Raw genomic sequence first — 22,626 nt, forward strand, 5'->3', positions numbered from 1 at the left:
CACACAAGCATATAAAACGAACTGGGCTCACTCCTGACTGCATCCATGCCCCCTGCCCTGCAGCCGGGTAAGAGGTGAAAGGCCCTGAGTGCCCATTCAAACACACATTTCCCTGCCCACCCATCACAGAATCCACCTGCCAAGAAGCACTGGCGGTGTCTCCCACATCCAGTCACGAATTCTTGGGCTCGCCCAAGTGCTGTCTAGAGAGCACTGGGCTCTGATTCCTAACACAGGCACACACAGTGCCCTGCCCTAGACTCCACCACAGTCCTGCTGGAGGAAAGATTCTGCCTCTAGGGGACCATGCCAAAGGTACGCAAGGCCTCCAAGTCACACCAGGAAGCCTCTTTAAAATGATGCCCAGCCGGTACTTCAGAAAGAAACCTTGCTCTGTCAATCACAAATCCACCCTGCACATTCGAACAAGGAAAAGGAGAAACACGGGCTCAGGGAATAAAATCCAGGTACGGGCTCCCAGCACTGGGGAGGCTGAGACAGGAGGTTGCCTTCAGTATGAGCCCAAGCTGGGCCGGCCTGAGTGTGCAAACAGGTCTCAAACAAAGAAAAGAATGCAACAAGAGTTTTGGGCCCCAGGACTCCACCCAGGACAGGACCCTGCGGAACACACTTACCGAGCCGCTGAAAGAGAGGAAGAGTTTGAGGAGCACATCCTCTGAGAAGGGCGGATGCCGGGCCACCAGGTTGATGAAGCGCTTCAAGGCCCTCCGGCGGCCCTCGATGAACTCCCTGTCGGCTGGAGAAGAGTACAGGGTCACCACGGAGTTGGTAGAGCGCCCGCTCACAGCAAGCTTCCGAGCACCTCACCAGAGGGCCATGGAGCCCCACCTCCGAGCCCTCAGTCACGCATGGGTGCAGGAAGAGCCAAGACTGTCCATGTCAGTGAGAACACTGGGAGGCTGGGTGTGGTGGCACACGTCTGTATTCCTGGCACTTGGGAGGCTGAGGAAAGAAGACTACAGCAAGATGGAGTACAGCTGAGCTACAAAGTGTCTGAGGTCAGGCTGGACCACAGAGCAAGACCCTACGTCACACAAAGAACAGTTTTGGGAAGCGGTGTGATCTACACAGCCACCTACACCACAGGCAACTTAGGAGGATGTGGCTATAACATCACTACAAGCACACAGCTTCATCATGCTAATGCAGCTCAGCATCCTGTGCTCATTATTCATAACTTACAAGTTTATTATTATTAGGGCAGGCCATGATGGCACAGGCCATTAATTTCAGCACTTGGGAGACTGAGGCAGGAAGAATGTGATCTCAGTGAGTTCCAGGCTTATCCAAGTTAGAGTGAGATCCTTTCACACAAATACCAAGTCAGGTGTGGTGGCACATGCTTTTAATCCCAACACTCAGGAGGCGGAGACCAACCTGATCTAAATAGGAAGTTCTAGGGCAGCCAGGACTGCCTGTCTCAAACTAAAAAAGCAAAAAGAAAAACACAGTGAGATAAGGCCCCATCCCCACCCCACCTCAAGCCCTCCAGGTGTCCCTGAAGGCTGAGCTCTCAGAAATGCCAAGTCAGGTGACACTGTTTGCCCAGAGGCTCCAGGTACTAAGCCCTGCCTGGACACAGCCAGCTTGGATACAGGCAAGGGTCCCTTCCTGGCAGCTGATTGGTCAGTGGGGGGCACAGCTGTCCCAGTGGCAGAGAAGGCTGGGAAGGAGGCCAGGCCACCAGAAGCTGAGCCACCCAGCGGGTGTACGATGGAAGCATGTTTATATCCACATTGAGGAGGTTCAGGACGGTAGAAGCGGATCACTACATAAAACCCAACCAAGCTCCTCCCTGTGCACGTTCAATTTCACTAGAAAGGTGGGGACATGGGGAACGTGAACTGGCAGTCTCTGTGCCTTGTCTGTGTATAAAGTCTTACTTTTCTGTTGTAGAGATAGGGTCTGGTATAGCCCAGAGTGGCCTGGAACTCATGATCCTCCTGCCTCAGCCATCATGACTGGCATGCCCCTTTAATGGTTTATATTGTCAGCTTGATTGACAGGATCTGGAATCACTTAGGAGACCAGCTCTGGGCATGTCTGTGAGGGAGTTTCTAGGTAACAGTTACTGGAGAGGGGAGACACACCCTAAAGGTGGCCAGCTCCATTCGCTGGCCTGAGGTCAAAAAGAGGAGCTGAGCCCTGCATCTCTGCTTTCCTGACGGTGGGTGCAATGTAACCACTGCCTCCTGCGGCCATGCCTTCCCCCACCACGACTGCACCTCCCCTCCTCACGCTGCTTTTGTCGGGCATTTGGTTACAGCAACAAGAAAAGCAATGAATAGATCCTGTGATGGCCAGTACCCTACAAGAAGCAGGCCAGAAACTAGTATCACACATCCAGCCTCAAGCACCCTGCAGGGGCACCCCTGAGGCCAGAAGGCACCTGAGGCTGCCCACCCTCCTCCAGAGCAGGGCTAAGCCACAGCTGTCACCACAGAACAACCTGGGTGCATGTGCGCTGCAGACCTGTTGCCAGCCCATCCTAGACCGTGAGAAGCAGTACCCTGGGCTACAGTGGGTCCACCCAGCACCATGCCACCCAGGAGGGCAGCTTGCTTCCACTTCACTGGGCCTCCCGAACCCTGTCTTACCTCCCAGCACTCTCTTGGGTGGAAGGGCCGGCACCATGCGGTACGGGAACTTGTGAAGCAGCACTTCGTGGAAGACCACAAAGTCATTGTAGCGTCTGTATACGGAGGACTTGAAGCGCTACAAAACAAAAGGAGCATGGCAAGCAGGACATCAGCGACCATGCCGTTGCTTCTAGCCGGGTGCTCTACCCCTGAGCCACACCCCAGCCCCTCACTGGGGGATTCTAGGCAGGTGCCCTACCACTGAGCCACACCCCAGCCCCTCACTGGGGGATTCTAGGCAGGTGCTCTACCACTGAGCCACACCCCAGCCCCTCACTGGGGGATTCTAGGCAGGTGCCCTACCACTGAGCCACACCCCAGCCCCTCACTGGGGGATTCTAGGCAGGTGCTCTACCACTGAGCCACACCCCCAGCCCTCATTTTACTTTTTGAAATCAGATTTCACCAAGCTGCCCAGGCTAGCCTTGAATTAATATTGTACTCCAGGCTTACTTGGAAGTTCAACTCCTACCAAGTCACTGGGAATCCATGCCTGTGCCATGAGGCCCTGAACCATGGCATTTCATCAGCCCTCTTTGCTTTCTCCCATCATGCAACAGAACTCACAGGAGCACTACCAAATTCCTCATCCTCTCTCCCCAAGTTTTTGTCAAAAGTAAAAGTTTTAGAATTCTATATAAATTTAATATAAATATAAATTTATAAATATAAATTATAATGTTTAGATAACTCTTTGTCATGATGAGACTTCACTTCTTAGATGGGTATCATCCTGCTCTTAAAAAGTAAGCATGAGAAGCTGGGTGGTGGTGGTGCATGCCTTTAATCCCAGCACTCAGGAGGCAGAGGCAGGCGGATCTCTGTGAGTTCCAGGGCAGCCTGGTCTACAGAGTGAGTTCCAGGATGGGCTCCAAAGCCCAAAGAAACCCTGTCTCAAAAAACCAAAAAATAAAAATAAAAAAAGTAAAGCATGAGGCTGGGGAGAAGGTTAGACAGGCTCAGTACACAAGCATGCAGACCTGACCTCAGATCTCCAGCATCCATGTAAAAGCCAGAAGGTATGGTAGTGTGAGGGCACAACCTGTGTCCCTACCATTGAGAAGCGGAGACGGGGCCCAACAACAAGAAAAAAAAAAAGGCAAGATGGTGGTGGTACACACCTTTAATCCCAGCCCTTGGGAGGAAAGAGGCAGGCATCTCTGTGAGTTCCAGGCCAGCCTGGGCTACCAAGTGAGTTCTAGGACAGGCTCCAAAGCTACACAGAGAGAACCTGTCTGAAAAACAAAACAAACAACCACCACAGGAGCAAGGCCTGCTTCCCTGTAGCCGGGAGCGCCCTTCCCAAGTTCTCATAGCTTCTACTGCAGCAAGGAAAGACCACAGGATGGCAGATGGACCTGCTGTTCCTGAAGCATCCCTGAGGAGGCCCTCCAGCTCAGGCCTGCACCACACGCCCCAGGACAGTTCAACTGCTGGTGAGCAAGCGTCCTGCAAGTCCTGATCTCACAGAGCAGGAAGCGCTCCTACCGTCCCAGCACTGGGAAGATATAGAGGACTGTGACCTTGGGGTCAGCTGGAGTGCCTAGGACTTCCAGGCTAGCCTCAGTTACATGGTGAGACTGCCTCAAAAGAAGGGAGAGAGGGAAGGAGGGAGGAAAGGGAGGGAGGGAGGGAGGGAGGGAAGGAGGGAGGGAGGGGAGGGGAGGGGAAGACAGGGAAGGAGAAGGGAAGAGAAGGGGAGGAGAGACAGACAGACAGACAGGGAGGCAGGGAGGCAGGCATGGCAGTCCACCGTGACAGGAGGACACCCGCACACTGGGCCTTTGTCCCGAGATGAAATGATCACAGGTTTTCAGACTAAGCCTGGTGTAACCAGGGCTGTGCTTTCTCAGCAGGGTGTGGGCCCTGCTCTGAGGACAAGAGGATGGTGTTAGTCACGAACTACTCTATCACAGGACAGACAGCAAAACTCTCCCTAACCCATCCTAACCGGAGCAAGACACCAAAAAAAAAAAAAACCACAGAAGAAGGCACAAAATGACCAAGATAGGTGTGCCACAGGGACACCACCTGAGCACCAAGGTGGCATCACCAAAGGGGTGAAGGGCATGATGAGCTGGTCCTCCCCTGTAAATGGGAGGCAGGGTCGGGACCCAGACTCCCCAGGGCTGATGTTCTGATGGTCAGGGGATTGCTGGCTGATACTGCAAACCAGCACTGTGGCAACAGCACCACAGGTATGCACCCTGGAGACAAAAGAACTGTGGCTGGGCATGGTGGCAGAGGCCTTTAATTCCAGTATTTGAGAAGCAAAGGCAGGCAGATCTCTGAGAGTTCAAAGCCAGCCTGGGATACAGAGTGAGACCCTATCTCAAAAACATTTAAAAACAAAAACAAAAAAGATTCCTACGAACCAGGTTTGGTGGCTCAGGCCTATAATCTCAGGTCAGGGCACTAGGAATGCTATGAGTTCAAAGACAGCCAGGGCTATGTAGCAAGATCCTGTCTAAGAGAAAGAGAAAGACAGACACAGAGAGAAATACTAAGATTCATAAGAAAAAAGATTTCACTCAAAGAATGGGCCTGATAGAGACCTAGCTGAGTTGGAACCAGCTACAGGCACCAGACGGTATTCAGAAGTTGGCTGGCCAGCTCAGGTGCATCTTCAGGTGCTGGGTCACACCCTAGAGCCAGCCAGACCCCTCTCCCACCACCCCGCCCCAGGCTGGTCTGTGGCTGTCCGCTGCAGCACACTGTTGAGTCTCAGTTACCTGGCTGGAGACTTCGTATTCCACATGCTTGAGGAACAGGCCCTTCTTCTCGGGGATGAGCTCCACCTGCACCGTGTCCCTGGCCAGCAGCTCCTGCAGGGTGTAGGACAGCAGCAACGGATTCCCCTGCGGCATCTGCATTCGCCCGGGGTCCAGGTCCCACCGCTCAGTGACCTGGGACGTTCGTGGGCCTGGGGGAGACAAGGTAGATGACAGGTAGACAGCTGCTCGGGGGGTGGGGCCTCCCTGTATCATGTGTTGGCTCAGCACATGGACTCTGACCACAGCCACAAAGCCACACCAGACCCACCCCATCCCCAGGCTACAGCACCCAGAAGAAACCCTACCAGGAGGCTTCATCTGTGTGAATGGGTAAGTTCATGGAAAACTATTACAGTACAGTTAGGGAGGGAGGAAACGCTTGCAATTTAACAACAGACAAACAATTTATAAAGGCATTCTTCCAAAGATGTACAGTGGCCAAAAAGCACTTGGAGAAATGTTGCACATCATTACCACTAGGAAAACAGGAATCACAGCAAGAGAAAGACACTACCACCATGATGGTGCTGGTAAACCCATGTGTCTGTGCACGAGTGTGCGGAGACCAGAGGTCAGACTCACATGTTATTCTTCATGCCATCTACCTCGTTTTTTAAAATACGTATGTGTGTTTGCCTTCATGTATGTGTGTAGCAGGTTTATGCAGTGCCCATGGAAGTCAGAAGAGGGTGTTGGATGCCCTGGACCTGGAGTTAACAGAGAACTGTCAGCTATAGTGCTGGGAATTGAACCTTGGGTCCTCTGGGAGAGCGGTCAATGCTCTACACTGCTGAGCCATCTCTCCCGACCCGTTTTTGGTTTTGTTTTTAGACTGGGTCTTGTGGGGAGCCAAGGACACTCTGAGTGAATGTATAAGTGGATGAAGACCTGACTAAATGTGTATTGGTGACATGGTATAGCCATGTCAAGGATACCAATGCCTCAGACCCACGGGAATTGGCAAAATCTTCTTCCCGTAAGATAAGGCTCAGAGGCATGGCAAAGCTTCTTCTGGTCCAAGTACAAGTGTTTATGAACCACTGACCAGTGTGTGCAAGAACTAACAACTGCAGCTTCCTCTTCCCAGACAACAGCAACCTGAGACTGCTCTCCCACAGACTGCCTTCCAGCTAAGCCCTCCTGCCGTGCCGAGTTCTTCTTTGTGTAGTTGGTGCTGTTCCATTAAAGCAAGCACTACACACACACACCCCAGCTTTTCTGTACATGTCTATGTGTCTGTCCTTTCTTCATTCCCTCACTGGCCCAGTCAGGGGTCTAGGATCAAGCCATTTCGGACTAGGTAGGGTCTCTTCCTTTACTTGGAACTCATCAATTCAACGAGGTTGGTAAGTATGAGACCCACCTCATCCAGGAACCCTCCTGTCTCTGCCTCCTCCACATCACTGCACCTGGCCTTTTATGTGGGTTCTGGGAGGCGGAACTCAGGCTTGCGCCTGTGTGGCAAGCACTGTACCAAGAGCATCAGCTCCCTGGCTCTACAATGAAAAATGATTGGCTTTGCTCTTTGCTTTTGTGTTCTGAGTCAGGGCCTCATGTATTCCATGCTACAATTAAATCTGCATGTAGGGAGGATGACTTGGAAGTTATAATTCTTATGCCTCAGCCTCCTAGGTACTGGCATTATAGGGGATGCACCATCATATTCAACCTAGGGGCTTTCTGAAATGGGAACATGTTCTTAAAATGCTCTAAATATTTTTATATTTAAAATATAAATTGGGCAATGGTGATGCACACCTTTAGTCCAAACACCAGGGAGGCAGAGGCATGTGGATTTCTGAGTTCGAGGCCAGCCTGGTCTACAAAGTGAGTTCCTGGACAGCCAGGGCTACACAGAAAAACAATGTCTCAAAAAACAAAAACAAAAAAGCCCCAATCAGGAGGGTGGTGGCTCAGACCTTTAGAGGTAGGCTGATCTTTGTGAATTTCAAGGCTAGAATGGTCTACAGAGCAAGTTCCAGGACAGGCTCCGAAGCTAAACAGAGAAACCCTGTTTTTTGTTTTGTTTTGTTTTGTTTTTTGTTTTTCTAGACAGGGTTTCTCTGTGTAGCTTTGGATTCTGTCCTCGATCTCGCTCTGTAGACCAGGGTGGCTTTGAACTCACAGAGATCAGCCTGGCTCTGCCTTCCGAGTGCTGGGATTAAAGGTGTTCGAGAAACCACCGCCCGGCGAGAAAACTTGTCTTAAAAAAACAAACAAACAAATAAAAATGCTCTAAATAACTGCCAGTTAGAAAATTCTGAATATACACAATATACTAAAAACATATTGCTTAGGGATCTGGGCTGATGGCTCAGTAGGTAAAGCATTTGCCATGCAAGTGTGCGAACTTGAGTGTGCATCCCCAGAACTCACATAAAGCTGAACTTATTAGAAGCACAAGTGTCTGTGATCCCAGCACTGCACAGGGAGATGGGAGGCAGAGGCAGCAGAAATTCCGGAGGCTTGAAGGCCAGCTAGCTCAGAGTGGACAGCAGTGATGAGACCCCATCTCAAACAGGGTGGAAGCCAAGAGCTGACACTGGAGGCTGTCCTCTGACCTGGACGATGGCATGCATGCATCCACCCTCTCGCAAACACAAAGGGTAATAAATACAGATGTATATGCATATAAACGTGTGTATACATACATACTGAATAGTACCTGGGCCTACTGGAAGGACTTTTCTTCTCTAGAAGTGAGAGACTGCAGGTTTGAATTTTTTTAAAATTATGTGTATGTATGTGTCTGTATGGGTGTGTGTGTGTGTGTGTGCACCTAAGTGTGGATGCCGATGATGGCAAGAAAAGGGTGTTGGATCTCTTGGAGCTATAAGCAGTTGTGAACTGCCCAAGTGGAAACCAAACCTGGGTCTTCTGCCAGAGCAGCAAGCTCTCTTAACAGCTGGCACCATCTCTCCCACCCCAGGGTCTATTATTTTAAGTCATGGAACTGGATTTACAGACAGCTGAGCCTCCACATAGGTGCTGGGAACTGAATGCAGGTCCTCTGCAAGAGCAGCCAGTGCTCTTAACCTCTGAGCCATCTCCTCAGCCCCTTAGTTACTTTTCTACTGAAGAAAGAGAGACCATGCCAAGGCAACTTATGAAAGAAAGCATTTAATTGGGGATTTGCTTACAGTTTCAGAGGGTAAGTCCCTGACCATTATGGCAGGGAGCATGGCAGCAGCCAGGCAGTAGCAGTAGCTAATTTACATGTTGAGACAACAACCTCTAGACAGACAGCGAGCCAACTGGAATGTTGTGGACTTTTGAAACCTCAAAGGCCACCTTCAGAGACACATCTTCTCCAATAAAGACCATACTCCTAATCCTTCCCAGTTTCACCAACAAGGACCAAGCATTCAACTATACAAGCCTATGGGGACCATTCTCATTCAAACTGTCACAGAGTCCTTTCTTAGAATTTCCTGGTTCATTTTGCAGACTGGGAAGTGGGGGGTGAGGCAGAGAGAGTAAGAGCAAGCTGACAGAGAATCTTGAAAACACGGAGGCAGAGGTGATTCTTTGTATACAAGGAAACCCTCAAGCCAGACCAACAGCCACCGAAGTCAAAAGAAAACAAGCCTGTAATCCCAGCACTTGCGAGGTGGAGGCAGGAGAATCAGGAATTCAAGACAAGACAGAAAGAGACAGACAGATCAGGCTGATGTAGGCAGGACATGGTGGTACACACTGGTAATTCTAGCACTCAGGGGCTGAGGTGGGAGGATCCTGATCTCAAGGCCAGCCTGGTCTACATAAGGAGACCTGATCTCAAAAAATAAAACAATAAAAGCAAAATCCCAATGGTGATACACGCCTCTAATCCCAGGATCTGGAAGACAAAGCAGGACAACCACACCTGCCTTAAATCTAAGGCCAGCCTGGGATACAGCATGACACCCTATCTCAAAGCACGATGTAAGTGACATCAATGTGATATAAATGACATAGGAATAGAAATATGAACAGAGCCAGCAGAAATGTAATAAACAGAGGGGCAAGAGAGGTCTCTATTAAAAAAACTTTTTTTCCCCGCCAGGCAGTGGGGGCACACGCCTTTAATTCCAGCACTTGCGAGGCAGAGACAGGCGGATCTCTGTGAGTTTGAGGCCAGCCTGGAATACAGAGTGAGTTCCAGGAAAGGTGCAAAGCTGCACAGAGAAAGAAACCCTGTCTTGAAAAACCAAAATAAAAAAATATATTTTTTTTCCAGACAGGGCCTCATTACCTTACCCCTGGCTAGCAGGAATTCGAAATGTAGACCAATCTAGCCTTGAACTCAACAAATATCCTCCCACCTTGGCCTCCCAGGTGCTGGAATCACAGCTGTGCACCACCGTTCCCAGCTGAATTTTTTTCAAAGTTTTCTATTAAGCATTTATTTATTTCAAGATTTCCCCGAAGATTAGGTAAGACAGTCCTCTAAGACAGCCTGAAATCTCACTAATGATTACCAAAGGATCACATGCGGGTGAAGAACGTGAACTCTGCACACCGGAGAATCTAAAGGCAGATCTCTTCAGCACAAACAGCACCTCCACCTCCGGCCTCTCTCTGACACCCTGGAGAGGCAGGCGTGGGGTGCACACCTGTAACCCTGGGTGTCCTCGGGAGTTAGAGAACAGCGGAGCAGAGTCTGTGTCAGCCTGGGCTACACAGACCCTGTCTCAAAAACTAAGGAGAGGGTCTAGTGACATGGCTCAACAGGGGACGGTGCCACCAAGCCTGATGACCAAAGTGGTGAAAGAGAACCAACGCCCTCGAGTCCTCCTGACTTCCACAAGCATGCTGTGGCCGGCGCACACAGCCCAGCCCACACAATTAGACTAAAAAGCTATATATATATATATATATATATATATATATATATATATATATATATATATATATATATATATAGAGAGAGAGAGAGAGAGAGAGAGAGGGGGGGAGGGGCGGGGGCGGCTAGGGAAAAAGGCCAGTCAGTACTTGCCATGTGCATACCAGGACCTAACTTATTTTCAGCACCTATGACTGTAAGGCTAGATGTGATGGAACTCACAAACTCCTCCAATTCCAGGAAATCTGATGCCCTCTTCTGGCCTCCTCAGTAACCACACATACACATGGTGCACATATATACATGCAGACCATATACACTTATATACATAGATGGATGGATGGATGATGGATGGACAGACGATAGATATAGATAGATAGGTAGATAGTTGTAGGTAGACAGACGGATGGATGGATGATAGCTAGCTAGCTAGATACATAGATACATAGATATACAGACAGATAGATATACAGACAGACAGATAGATATACAGATAGAGCAAGCGAGTCTGGCACTGATGGTACACACCTTTAATCCCAGCACTTGGGAGGCAGAGGCAGGTGAATCTCTGAGTTCTAGGACAGCCTGGTCTACAGAGTGAGTTCCAGGACAGCCAGGCTACAGAAAAACCCTGTCTCAAATAAATAGATAAGTAAGTAAATAAATAAAAAACAGGATTGGCAAGATGGCTCAGAAGTATAGGTCCATGCCACCAAATGTGACTGACTTTGATCCCTAGAACCTACATTAACAGTAGGAGAGAACTGTGTGTGTGTGTGTGTGTGTGTGTGTGTGTGTGAACTCTCACAAGTTGTCCTTAGATTGCCACACGTGCACCATGGCACATGTATTCCGCCAACCATAAATAAATGGATAAATGTAATAGAAAAGTTTCTAAGAGGTAAGCGCAGCGGCACATACCTATAATCCCAGCACCCAGCCAACCCTCTCTGCCTTGTGGCTGTGTCTCAAGATAGGAGCTCTCCGATACTGCAGAGGAAGGGGGCGTCAGATTCTGAGGCCAAATTGACCATACAGCAAGACCCAATTGCAACACATACACAAAGGAAGACATAGTAGCCCTCACCACCCAGCGGGCCTGTACCACTCTGCCAAGAACACGGCAAGAATCCCTCCAGTCCGCCAGCATCCCCTAGACAGGCCCCACCAACCTCATGCGCTCCCTACTCTAACCATTCTGGAACAAACTGCTTCACTGTGGGGTGCTCAGCTGGCAGGCAGTGTGCCTCAGAATTGAATGACACAGCACGGCTGAAAATAGCTGGTGAAAATAAAACACTCAATAAACGTCACTGACTTCCTTCCAGATTTATTACCCTCCAGTCCAGAAACATTTTGTGAAGCCACCAACAAAAACTTCGAAAGTGTTCCCCCAGGAGCCATGACTGGTGGTTCAGGCTGCTTCGGATAGGAGCTTCTTGGGAAGCTCAGTCAGAAAGACCACAAGTTCAAAGCCAACTTGGGGTAGATATAGTAAGCTCAAGGCCAGTCCTGTCTCAGAAAGTACAACGTGGACTGGGAAATGAGGCTCTGGTAGAATGCTTGCTTAGAATCCTCCAGCAAGGGGCTGGAGCGGCACGGCTCAGTGACAGAGCCCCCGCATGTACTAAAGAGAAGAGATGTCCCCGACAGCAGAGCTTTTGTAGGTGTTCACTTCCAATGACATGGGAGTCTGTAAAGGACTCACAGACTTCTCCTCTCGGGAGACTTCCCTACCCTAAGAGCAGAGGAGCCACTACAGGAGAGCTAAGCAGATGCAGGACAAGCAGGTGTGGTGGTGTGAATGAGAATGGCCCACAGGCTCATATGTTTGAATGCTTGGCCCTCAGATGGTGGAACTGTTTGGGAAGGACTGGGAGATGTGGCCTTATTGGAGGAGGCATGTCACTGTGGTGGGCTTTGAGGTTTCACAAGTCCAGGCCTTTCCCAGCCAGTCCTCTCTGCCTCGTGGCTGTGTCTCAAGACAGGAGCTCTCAGATACAGCTCCAGCATGCCCTTCCTTCCAGCCTGCCACAATGCTCCCCACCATGATCGCCATAGACTCACCCTCTGAAACTGTAAGCCCCAATCAAATGCTCTCTTCTATAAGGTGCCTTGGCAAGTCATGGTATTCTGTTATAACAAAAGAAAGGTAACTAAGACAAGATCTAAAAACAGGGAGTCATCCATCCCATAGAGAGTATGAAGCCATGTGATGACCCCCAGACAAAGGGGAAATGGAGACAGACAACCAGCAAAACTCAAGATGTTGTGATTCCGAGTCAGTTACCCACTAATGGACAAAGAAACAACCCCAGGCGGGCACGGCAGTCACAGCTGCAGGCCCAGCTGAAACGAAGAGGTTTATGAGTTCCTGGCCAGCCTGAGCTACAAAATGAATGAGGCCAGCCTTGACTACACAGAGCCCTGTCTCAAAAACAACAACAAAAGTAATGAAACACACACAAACACACACACACACACACACACACACACACACACACACACACACACACACAGAGTTCTCGTTTGTTCCCAAGGTTCTTCCTGCTGAATGTTTAGACAGTAACTTGGTAATTGAGGAGTCCAAAGGGTTCAGCAGGAGCAAACAGGACATTCCTTGTAAACCACGCCACAGCCCTCTCTGTCATTTGCTGAAGCAACTCTTTCACAAATGCTGACTACAGCACAGCAGTCCCAGGCCAGAACACTTCCTGCAAGGTGTATGGTATACACAGGGGCAGGCGGGCAGCTCACTAGTGCTGCTAGGAGGCCAAGGCCAAGCTGCTCAGGACCACACGACTCCAGGCTGAGCAATGGAGGGGCTGCTGGAGACGTCCCCAACTCCGTGTTGTAGGACAGACACTCTTCACCACGGAAAGCTCTCTTAGAACCATCACAGGCACCGTGTGGTGTTTCCTGTCGGCTGAACCTGACCATCACAGTCTGGACACACAGCAGCCGCCACCAGACTCAGCCTACTGACATGGTTCCACGGAGGGAGAGAGACTCGAAAACCTCAGGAGTCTTCAGGACCCTCAAGAAGATGCTTCCCAACCCAGGATCCCCAATGTTTAGACCAGGTCTTGCTGGTATAGCCCATGGATTGCCCATGCTTCTGTAACTAACCCCAATAAACTCAACCAGTTCAGCAAGAGGGGAGGGGCTTGGATGGAGTCATTCTTTTGGTCCATCAGTGCCCTTCCCACAATGAACTACAATGAAGTTTCTATGTCTAGGCTTGTCATGGTGGCAAATGTCGTTAATCCCAGCATTTGGAAGGCAGAGACAGGAGGATTTCTGTGAGATGGAGACGAGCCTGGTCTACATAGTGAGTTCCAGAACAGCCAGAGCTATGTAGAAAGACCCTGTCTCAAAAATAACCAAACAAAAAGTTCCTAGTTCCTATGGCAGCCTAGGAAAAGGCACACTGACCAACAGGACACTTGGTGTTTGTTCTCAAAGAGGTTGTGAGGTTCTTCTGTTTGGCTCGGTGGGAGAAGGAACTGACTGAACCTTCCTGCAGACTCCAACTTCAATGCTATATAGGGGCAAATCTCAGCTGTCAGTTCACTACCACAGAGCGGAAGGAAGGCCAGTGACAGGTGGCAGAGTCCCAGAGCTCACATAGAGTCAACTGGCTACATTAGAATCACCTGGCTCTCATGGAACTCGCTCTGAAGACCAGGCTAGCCCCAAACCCAAAGATCCACCACCTGCCTCTGCCTCCCGAGTGCTGGGATAAAGGCTGCCACCACCACCACCACCTGACAATGTTTGTTTTGAGGCATGTGACAATCCTCTTTTCTCAGCCTTCCAAGTGCAGAGATTATAGGCATGTGCCACTATGTACAGCTCTTTTTTCTATTATTTTGGGTGTTTGAAATATTTTGTGATTAGAACCAACAGAGACATTTCAAAGGTAATTAGCAAAAAACAATGAACAGACTGAATAAAAAAGTGTTAAGAGTGATTATTTGTGTGGCTAGGGATTTAGGCGGTTTTGTTGTTTTGCAGAAAATCTGAAAATGTGTTCTGCAGACATATGGAAACACACTTGATGGTTGAAAAGCAGTCCAGATGGAGTGGGGAAGTTAGCAGTCTCCATAGACTGCGGGGCTGGAGGGACTGGGTGGGAAGTGCTCATGGAGGCTATGGAAGGGCTGCCTTCTCTCCCTTCCTGCAGTGCTGGGCTGGAATCCAGGCCTCTGCAGGTGCCAGGCAAGGTTTCTCACAGCCCTCTTTTTTTTTTGAGATGGGATCTCATTATCTTGCTCAGTCTGGCCTCCAACTCCTGGGTTCAACAGATCCTTCGGCCTCAGCCTGCTGGACTGAGGAGCAGCTTCCTTGGTGCACTTGCTCTCAAGCTGGCTTTGGGGTGGGCCTGGCTTCAGTGGCACAGCGCCTGCCCGGCGTGCAGGGCTCTGGGTGCCTGCTCCAGCAATGTAACAAACACAACCAGGGGAGTGCTTTAGGCAGCACCCACACGGGGCAGGGGGCCTGGGCTGGAGTCGGTGGCCTCTGGATGGAGGACGACTGCTTCCTGAGTCTCGGGGCATCCTGCTGTCTCCTGGCCCCAGAGCTGCTGAACTGTCATTTCTGAAGCTGTGGTCATGATAAGGATGAGGAAACTTCTGCTCCCATTTCCTGAGGACAACTTGTTTATTTCAGAACTCAGCTCAGAGGTTTTTGTTTGTTTTAATTTTATTAAAGCTAAATAAGTTTATATATATGAATGTTTTGTCAGCATGTATGAACGCACACTGGGTGCAATGCTTGCTACCTGTAAAGGCAAGAAAAGGGAGTCGGATCCCTTTGACCTTCAGTTACAAATGGTTGTTAGTCATCACGCGGGTGCTGGGAATTGAACTTGCAAGGCTGTTAACCATTGACCCATCATCTTTCCAGTCCCCCAGAGAAGTTGCTAAATCAAAAGTGCAGTTTCACGAGCTTGAGAAGGAATCTGCTTGGTGAATGCTGAGAATATCTCCTACTCCATTGCCTACCTTTTCCCCCAACCCCCTCCCTCTTCTTCTGATATATCTTGTTATGTGGCCAAGGCTGATCTTAAACTCAAGACCTTCCAGTGCAAGTGCTTCACTGAGCCACATCCCAGCCCCTCACTGGGGGATTCTAGGCAGGGGCTCTACCACTGAGCCACACCCCAGACCCTCACTAGGGGATTCTAGGCAGGGGCTCCACCACTGATCCACACCCCGGCCCCTCACTGGGGGATTCTAGGCAGGTGCTCCACCACTGATCCATACCCCAGCCCCTCACTGATTCTAGGCAGACGCTTTGCTCAGCTATATCCTCGGCTTTCTTTTTTACTTTTAGGAATAGTTTCTCACTAAGTTTCCTGGGTTGCTCTTGAACACATTCTGTGGCCTAGTCAAGACTTGAACTTGCCATCCTCCTGACTTAGGGATTTCAGTGCAGGAGTTACAGATAGGAACCACCACACCAGGATCCTCCATTTCATCTCATTTCCATGCAACTGTACTCTGACATGCTGCTGTTTATTTTCCCCAATCTGGAAAATAAAAGCCTGCAGAAGTGTTTAGGAGCACCTGGTCACTGTTAAATGCTGGGAAAGCGTGTAGGCCTGCTCTTCAGTTGCATTTGTCTGTCCTTGACAATAATTGTCAGTCTATGGCCTTAGGGCCAGCAAAACAGCAGTGCCTAGGAATTTATGTGGAATTCATGTTCTTAGGCCCATCCCAGGCGTGTAGGCTATGAATCTCCAGGTGGGTGGGAGCAGCCACGTGTGTGTGAACAAGCCTACAGTTTTCTGGGACAGGGTTTCTCTGTGTAGTCCTAGCTGTCCTGGAACTTGCCCTGTAAACCAGGCTAGCTTCAAACTCACAGAGATCCTCCTGCCTCTGCCTCCCATGTGCTGGGATTAAAGGCATGCACCACCACTGCCCATGCTTTTGTTTTTTAAAGTAACAAAATGACAGACTAACACTTCATATCTCTCTCTGGCCACCACCGCCATGGGGCACATCTCTCACAGGTTGGCCTAGTCTATTTTATACAGTGTTGTCAGAGCCTGGGTTCCAACTCCAGCTTGAAGCTCACAGGTCACACACAGGGAATGCAGCCTGTCCCTTCCATGGATCCTGCCATACAGCTATGGCCCACTGGTCACTCATTCCATGCCCGCTGAGCATCTGGGTAGTTCCACTGCCAATCTATGACACATGCCACTGCTGAGAATGTTCCAGAACATGGCTTTTGTGGACATATGTTGCATGCACTTCTGTTGGGTACATAACACAGGCGTGAGTGTACGTGCCGGATCACAGCTCTTGCATATGCTCAGCTTAGTAAATATTTCCAGTTTTCCTATGTGACTCAGCCAATCTACACTCCCTCAAGCAACAGGCCCAGCTGCCTCCCACTTGGGCCAATGCTCAGTCTTTTCTATCTTCTTTCCCTCAGTCTGAAGACACACCTTTTCCAAAACTTAGAATCAACTAACTTACAGTCTTTTCTTTACTGAGGATTGAACCTAAGGGCTCACATGGTAGGCTTGTGATCTACCACTGAGCCACACCCCAGCCCCTCACTGGGGGATTCTAGGCAGGTGCTCTACCACTGAGCCACACCCCTAGCCCCTCACTGGGGGATTCTAGGCAGGGGCTCTACCACTGAGCCACATCCCAAGCCCTTTTTTAAAAACTTTTCTTTCAAACAGGGTTATACTTATAAGCTGCCCACACAGGTATAGAACTTGCAAGCCCTCTACATCAACTCAAGTAGCTAGGAGCCAGCACCACCATGTCTAACGTAACTCCTGGGCTTACTGCAATCCTTTCTCATGTGCAGTGCATACACACTCCACAGTGAAGACGGAGTCCTCGTAGCCAATCAGAGCGGAGGGAGCACCACTGGGCTTCACTTAGCCAGGCCCACCAACTGGTCTCTGCCACTATGAAGGGCATAACCACCTCAAATATACCACATTCTGCTGTGATTTCACTCAGTGCTCAAGATCAACAATAAGGAAATACAAATTTGTTTTTCTGCCAGTGGGCTTTTATAGGCCATAGGACCGATGCCAGATTCCTAACAGTCAAGTATCAGACAAGAATATCCTCAAAGACGCTGTTCATGGAGGGACCAAGTACTCTCATGAAACACAGTGGGGAAAAACAAACAAACAAAAACTCATTATGTTAAAAGAGGAAGCCAGGCTGGGATGTGACCCAGTGGGTAGAGCGCTTGCCTAGCACGAATGAAGCCCTGGGGTCCATCTGAGCACCCCTCCAAAAGGGTGAGGTGGTGCACACTTTAAAATACCAGCACTCCACCGCCCAGCCATTCTTCAGGTGGACGCTGGAAGATCGGGAGTTCCAGATCAGCCTGGGCTACCGGAGACGCTGTCTCAAAAAAGAGGAGGAAGCAGAAGGTAGGAAGAGAACAGGAAAAGATTAAAAAGGAAAAGGGGAAGAGAAAGGGAAAAGGAAGAAAAGAAACCATGAGTACAGCTTCCTCACTGAGGATGCCAGGCAGTCCCCAAGGACACCAGGTCTTAAACAAGGCTTCCTCAAGTCCCCCGCCATCCCCGACACAGTGTTCTTTCCCCTGACAGCCAGTAAACACTACTCTGCAGCTCCCTAGATCCCTCCAATTCAGCAGCCTCACCCCTGCCCTTGGCCTGAAGCCTTGGCATAGCTGTCTCCTCTACCCAGAAGGCTCCCCCTACCCACCCAGCTACCCACCCCCCCCACTGGACCAACTTCCTATCCTCCTCAGGTTCCTGGCTGTGAACGCAGCTTTCTCTGTGGCATTTTTATTGGTAACGGGTATAGTTTACAACATCAGCATTGCATCCCCAGCACAGCACCCCCTGGCTCTGCTTCTTTCCAGCACATTCTAAGGTATATTTTTGATTATTACATCTCCTGACTGCTGTGTGGTTCTCGTGAGAACATCAGCTCTGCAAAATGGAGGTGTGTGTTCACTGTGTTCAGTCACTATCCCAAGGATGGAGCACAGTGCCAGGGGCTGGAGATGTGGCTCCATGGATAAAGCACTTACCACATAAGGGTGAGGACCTGAATTCAGATCCCAGAACACGTACAAGTGGGCACGGAGGCCAGCCTCCATAACCCCCATGTTTAGGAGCTGGAGACAACTAACTCCCCAGAGCAAGCTGGCTAGCTAGACTGGCCAGACCAATGAACTATTTGATGGCAATACCGAGAAGGGGTGCGGTGGGGGGAACCAACTATGGAAGTGGTTCAATGAAGTGCTGCTTGCTCAAGAATGAGGACTTGAATTTGATGGCCAGCACTGAGGGAATCTGGCGGGTGCAGTAGGACATGCTGAGGAGACTCAGATGGGAGGGTTTCAGCCGAGCCCACCGGGTGATCTCTGCGCCAGTGAAACCACGCCTCAAGAAAAAAAAAAGAGGCGTGTGACACTTGAGAAACAACAATTGTTATACATATGCACATGCACACAAGTATGTGTGCCTGCACACAAATACACACAAACACATGCACGTGAACCTGCATACACAAGCAGGTATTCACATATGAACAAAACAAAATATTTTAAAGACTTATTTTATGTGTGTATCTGTGTGCATGTCCATCTGTGCACCACATGTATGCAATGCCCAGAGGTCAGAAGGTGTTAGATCCCTTAGAGCTACAGACTTGCTAGCTGCCATGTGGGTGCTGGGAACAGAACTCCAGTCCCTGGGAGAGTGAACAGTGCTCCTAACCACTGAGCCATCTCTCTAGCCACAATAGTGTGTGTGTGTGTGTGTGTGTGTGTGTGTTTTAACTAAAAGAGAAAAAGATGCCCAGTCCACAGCAGATGCTCAATTAACACCTGCTGGATAAATGAATGCAAAGCAATAATCTCAATCAAGAAAGTCGAATAACTCAAGCAAAGAGTAGAAACTGTGTTACCATGGTAACAGCTGCACATCCAACACCAACACATCTCAGTCAGGGTCTTGCTAGTGATGGAAACTGCCCTGGTGAGAAGCCACCACAGAAGCTGCTGACACAACAGTGGTGAACCCTGAGACCACACCCCACGCTGGCGGGATCCTTCCTCTGCTCTATGAGCCCCTGCATCTGCTCTATCCATTTTGCCAAAAGAGCATAAGGAAGAACCCTGATGATGTGATGCTGCAGTGTGCCACAGAGACAGCTAAGCAACAGAGAGCGGAGCCATGTGCTCCAGCAGTGGCCCCCTGTCCTTACTGGGAGGGAAGTGTCAGCAAGGCTTGTGGGTACCACAGGTGCTCATTAGCTGTGGAGATCTGATCCAAACCCTGCAACTTCAGTTCCAACACGACTCCAAGCAGGAAGTGCTTCATCTACTTCCCTTCATAGTCCCCAACATTAGGCTGAGTCTTTTTTTTTTTTAAGAAGGGGAGTGGGAAAGGTCTAACCTCGAACTCCCTATGTAGCCCAGGATGGAAATTCTGATCCTCCACCTCCTCAGGGCTGAGATTACAGGCACCACACTTGGGTTAACATAGTTAACATGGCTAGAACAGAAGAACCCCGAGCTTTAAACAAGCCAAGCAAGCACCCCACCCCCAAAGCCCCAGCCCAGCCCAAGTCTCCTGCTGGAGTCCTCCTTCGTTTGTCTTGCTCATGGCTTTCCCCTAAATCCAAACCTATGTAGGACTCTGACTTTTCAAGACCACCTAACATGAAACCAGCACAGAATGTGCACCCAGAAAAAAAATTCCATCGGCACCCAGCCAACCCTGCACCCCAACACCACACAGTAGAAAACAGATCACGGGGCTGCAGGGATAGCTCAGTCAGTAAAGTGCTCGCCATAAAGCGTGAGGACCAAGTCCAACCCCCCAAAACCCACATCTGAATAAAAGCCCGGTGTGGTGGTGGTGCACGCCTATAATTCCAGCACTGCAGAGGCAGAGCCAGGAGGATCCCTGGGGCTCGACAGTCAGGTCATCTCCAGATTTAGTGAGACCCTGCCTCACTAAATAAGGTCAAGAGTAACTGTAGAAGACACCCACTGTCGCTGGGCGGTGGTGGTGCAGGCCTTTAATCCCAGCACTCGGGAGGCAGAGGCAGGCGGATCTCTGTGAGTTCGAGGCCAGCCTGGTCTATAAAGCAAGTTCCAGGAAATGCACAAAGCTGCACAGAGAAACCCTGTCTCGAAAAACAACAACAACAACAACAAAAAAAAAAAAGAAGATACTCACTGTCAATGTCTGACCTTCATACCCACATGTGAACACGAACACACACACACACACACACACACACACACACACACACACACAAAACTCTGGATGTGGTGATGTGGTGGTGGACATCTTTAAATGACAGCTTTCAGGAGGCAAAGGATCTGAGTTTGAGGCCAGCCTGGTCTACAGAGTGAGTTCCAGGACAGCCAGGGCTACACAGAGAAACCCTGACTTGAAAAACAAAAACAAAACAGGATCACGGCTGGGTTGTCGGCTTACATCCACTACACCAGCAATGGGAAGGTGGAAGAAAAAAGATCTCAGTTCAAGGCCAGCCTGGGCTACATAGCGAGCTCAAGGAAAGCCTGAGACACTGTCTTGAAAAGACAATAAAAAGGGACCTGTCTTAGTTAGGGTTTCTATTGCTGCGAAACACCATGACCAAAAGGCAAGTTGGGGAGGAAAGGGTTTACATGGCTCACAATTCAGCATCCCCACTGGCCTCTGCAGGCACTGCATGCATGTGGTATACATACACACATGAAAAACAGCCATAAATTAAATAAAAAATAGGGGCTGGAGAGATTGCGTGGTGGGTAAGCGCACTGGCTGCTCTTGCAAAAGATCCAGATTTGATTCTCAGTGGCCACAAGGCAACTACCAACCATCAATAACTCCTGACGCCCTCTCCTGGCCTCCATGGGCACTGCACGCACATGGTGCACAGACATTCAAAAGGGGAAAAACGGCCAGGTGCAGTGGCCCATGCCTTTAATCCCATCACTCCAGAGCTAGAGTCAGGCAGATCTCTCAGTTCAAGGCCAGTCTAGGCTACATAAAGAACTTGTCTCAACTCCCTCACCAAAATATTTCAGGAAAAAAAATCTTTAAAAACTGAATGAATAAACAGTAAGCGGTGCCAATGAGATGGCTCAGCAGGCAAAGAAGCCACCAAACGTAACAACCACAGTTCCTGGGACCCACAGGGGAGAAGGAGAGACCTGACTACCTATATGCAGGTGGTGTCTCTCTCTCTCTCTCTCTCTCTCTCTCTCTCTCTCTCTCTCTCTCTCTCTCTCTTTCTCTCTCTCTCTCTCTCTCACACACACACACACACACACACACACACACACACACACACACACACAGACACTTCCAGGTTGGTCAGTAGCCAGTCCTTCCAAAGGTCAGTACAAGCACACAGAGCACAATGGGGAAAATCTCTCCCAGGCCTACCTCTGCTGTGAAGAAGCACAAGCGCTGGGCTGGAAACATCACTCTGATGAGTTCTTGAAACTCAAATCTGAGGCAGGAGGCAGGCCTAGGCAAAGGGTCCTGGATCCTGCTCCCCCAGGAACTACCGAAGACTCTTTTTGGAGACACAGTCTGATATGTACAAGCTGGCTTCCAATTCACTACATAGCCCCAAATGACCCTGAAGTCCTCCCAAGTGCAAGGATTACAGGCATGCACCACTACCATGCCTAAGCCATAGGGTGCTGGGGATGGAACCCAGGGCCTTGTGCATGCTAGGCAAGCCACACCCCCAGCCACCTGCTTCTCAAAGGACCTATCAAACTTCAGCTCATCTTGGAAGCACTCACCAACGAGGAAGCCCAGTGGCACCCTTGCAGGGTTTAAAAGGGAAGGACGCTGTTTGCCAGTGTGGGGACCTTGGAAGAACTGACACACTGTGAGTTCGAAGTTCACAAAGGATCCTTGTCTCTCTAATCAATCTGTTCTCAGTTTGCTAAGGTTTTGTTGGGATTCCCCTCCTCCCCCCCACCCCCACAAGCAGTGGCCGCCTGGATCTGACTCTGTAAAACAAGCTGGCCCCGAACTCACAGAGCTCTGCCTGCCTCTGCCTCCTGAGTGCTGGGATTAAAGGCGGGCCACCACTGCCTGGCTGGCGCGCTCGTTTTCTCTCTCTCTCTCTCTCTCTCTCTCTCTCTCTCTCTCTCTCTCTCTCTCTCTCTCTCTCTCTCTCTCTCTCTCTCTTAACCCTCCTCTTAAGCTCTGGTTGATGAACTCTGAAAGTCACTCAGGTTCTCTGACACAAAAGTGAAAATATTCTAAAACATCTCAGAACCATCCACGTCCTACTGAAGGCTACACAGGAAGCCCGCCTGAGCCACCACAGCGGACTAGGCATGGTGGCACAGGCCTATCTACAAT

At 49.9% G+C, this 22,626-nt stretch overlaps 1 protein-coding gene across 3 annotated transcripts in view; it reads right to left on the bottom strand.

The window, feature by feature from the left end:
* The window catches only part of Snx8 (sorting nexin 8), a 50,745-nt gene that overhangs the window by 16,503 nt on the left and 11,616 nt on the right, over positions 1 to 22,626 (bottom strand). For all 3 annotated transcript variants that reach the window (XM_016009373.3, XM_076560663.1, XM_076560662.1), the window contains exons 2-4: positions 5,393 to 5,583; positions 2,619 to 2,736; positions 636 to 757 (exon numbers count right to left, since the gene is read on the bottom strand). In XM_016009373.3, coding sequence (XP_015864859.1) covers positions 636 to 757; positions 2,619 to 2,736; positions 5,393 to 5,583 — 431 coding nt within the window. The remainder of the gene's footprint in view (positions 1 to 635; positions 758 to 2,618; positions 2,737 to 5,392; positions 5,584 to 22,626) is intronic.

This window comes from Peromyscus maniculatus, chromosome 23 (assembly GCF_049852395.1).
Source record: "Peromyscus maniculatus bairdii isolate BWxNUB_F1_BW_parent chromosome 23, HU_Pman_BW_mat_3.1, whole genome shotgun sequence".
Taxonomy (NCBI): domain Eukaryota; kingdom Metazoa; phylum Chordata; class Mammalia; order Rodentia; family Cricetidae; genus Peromyscus; species Peromyscus maniculatus.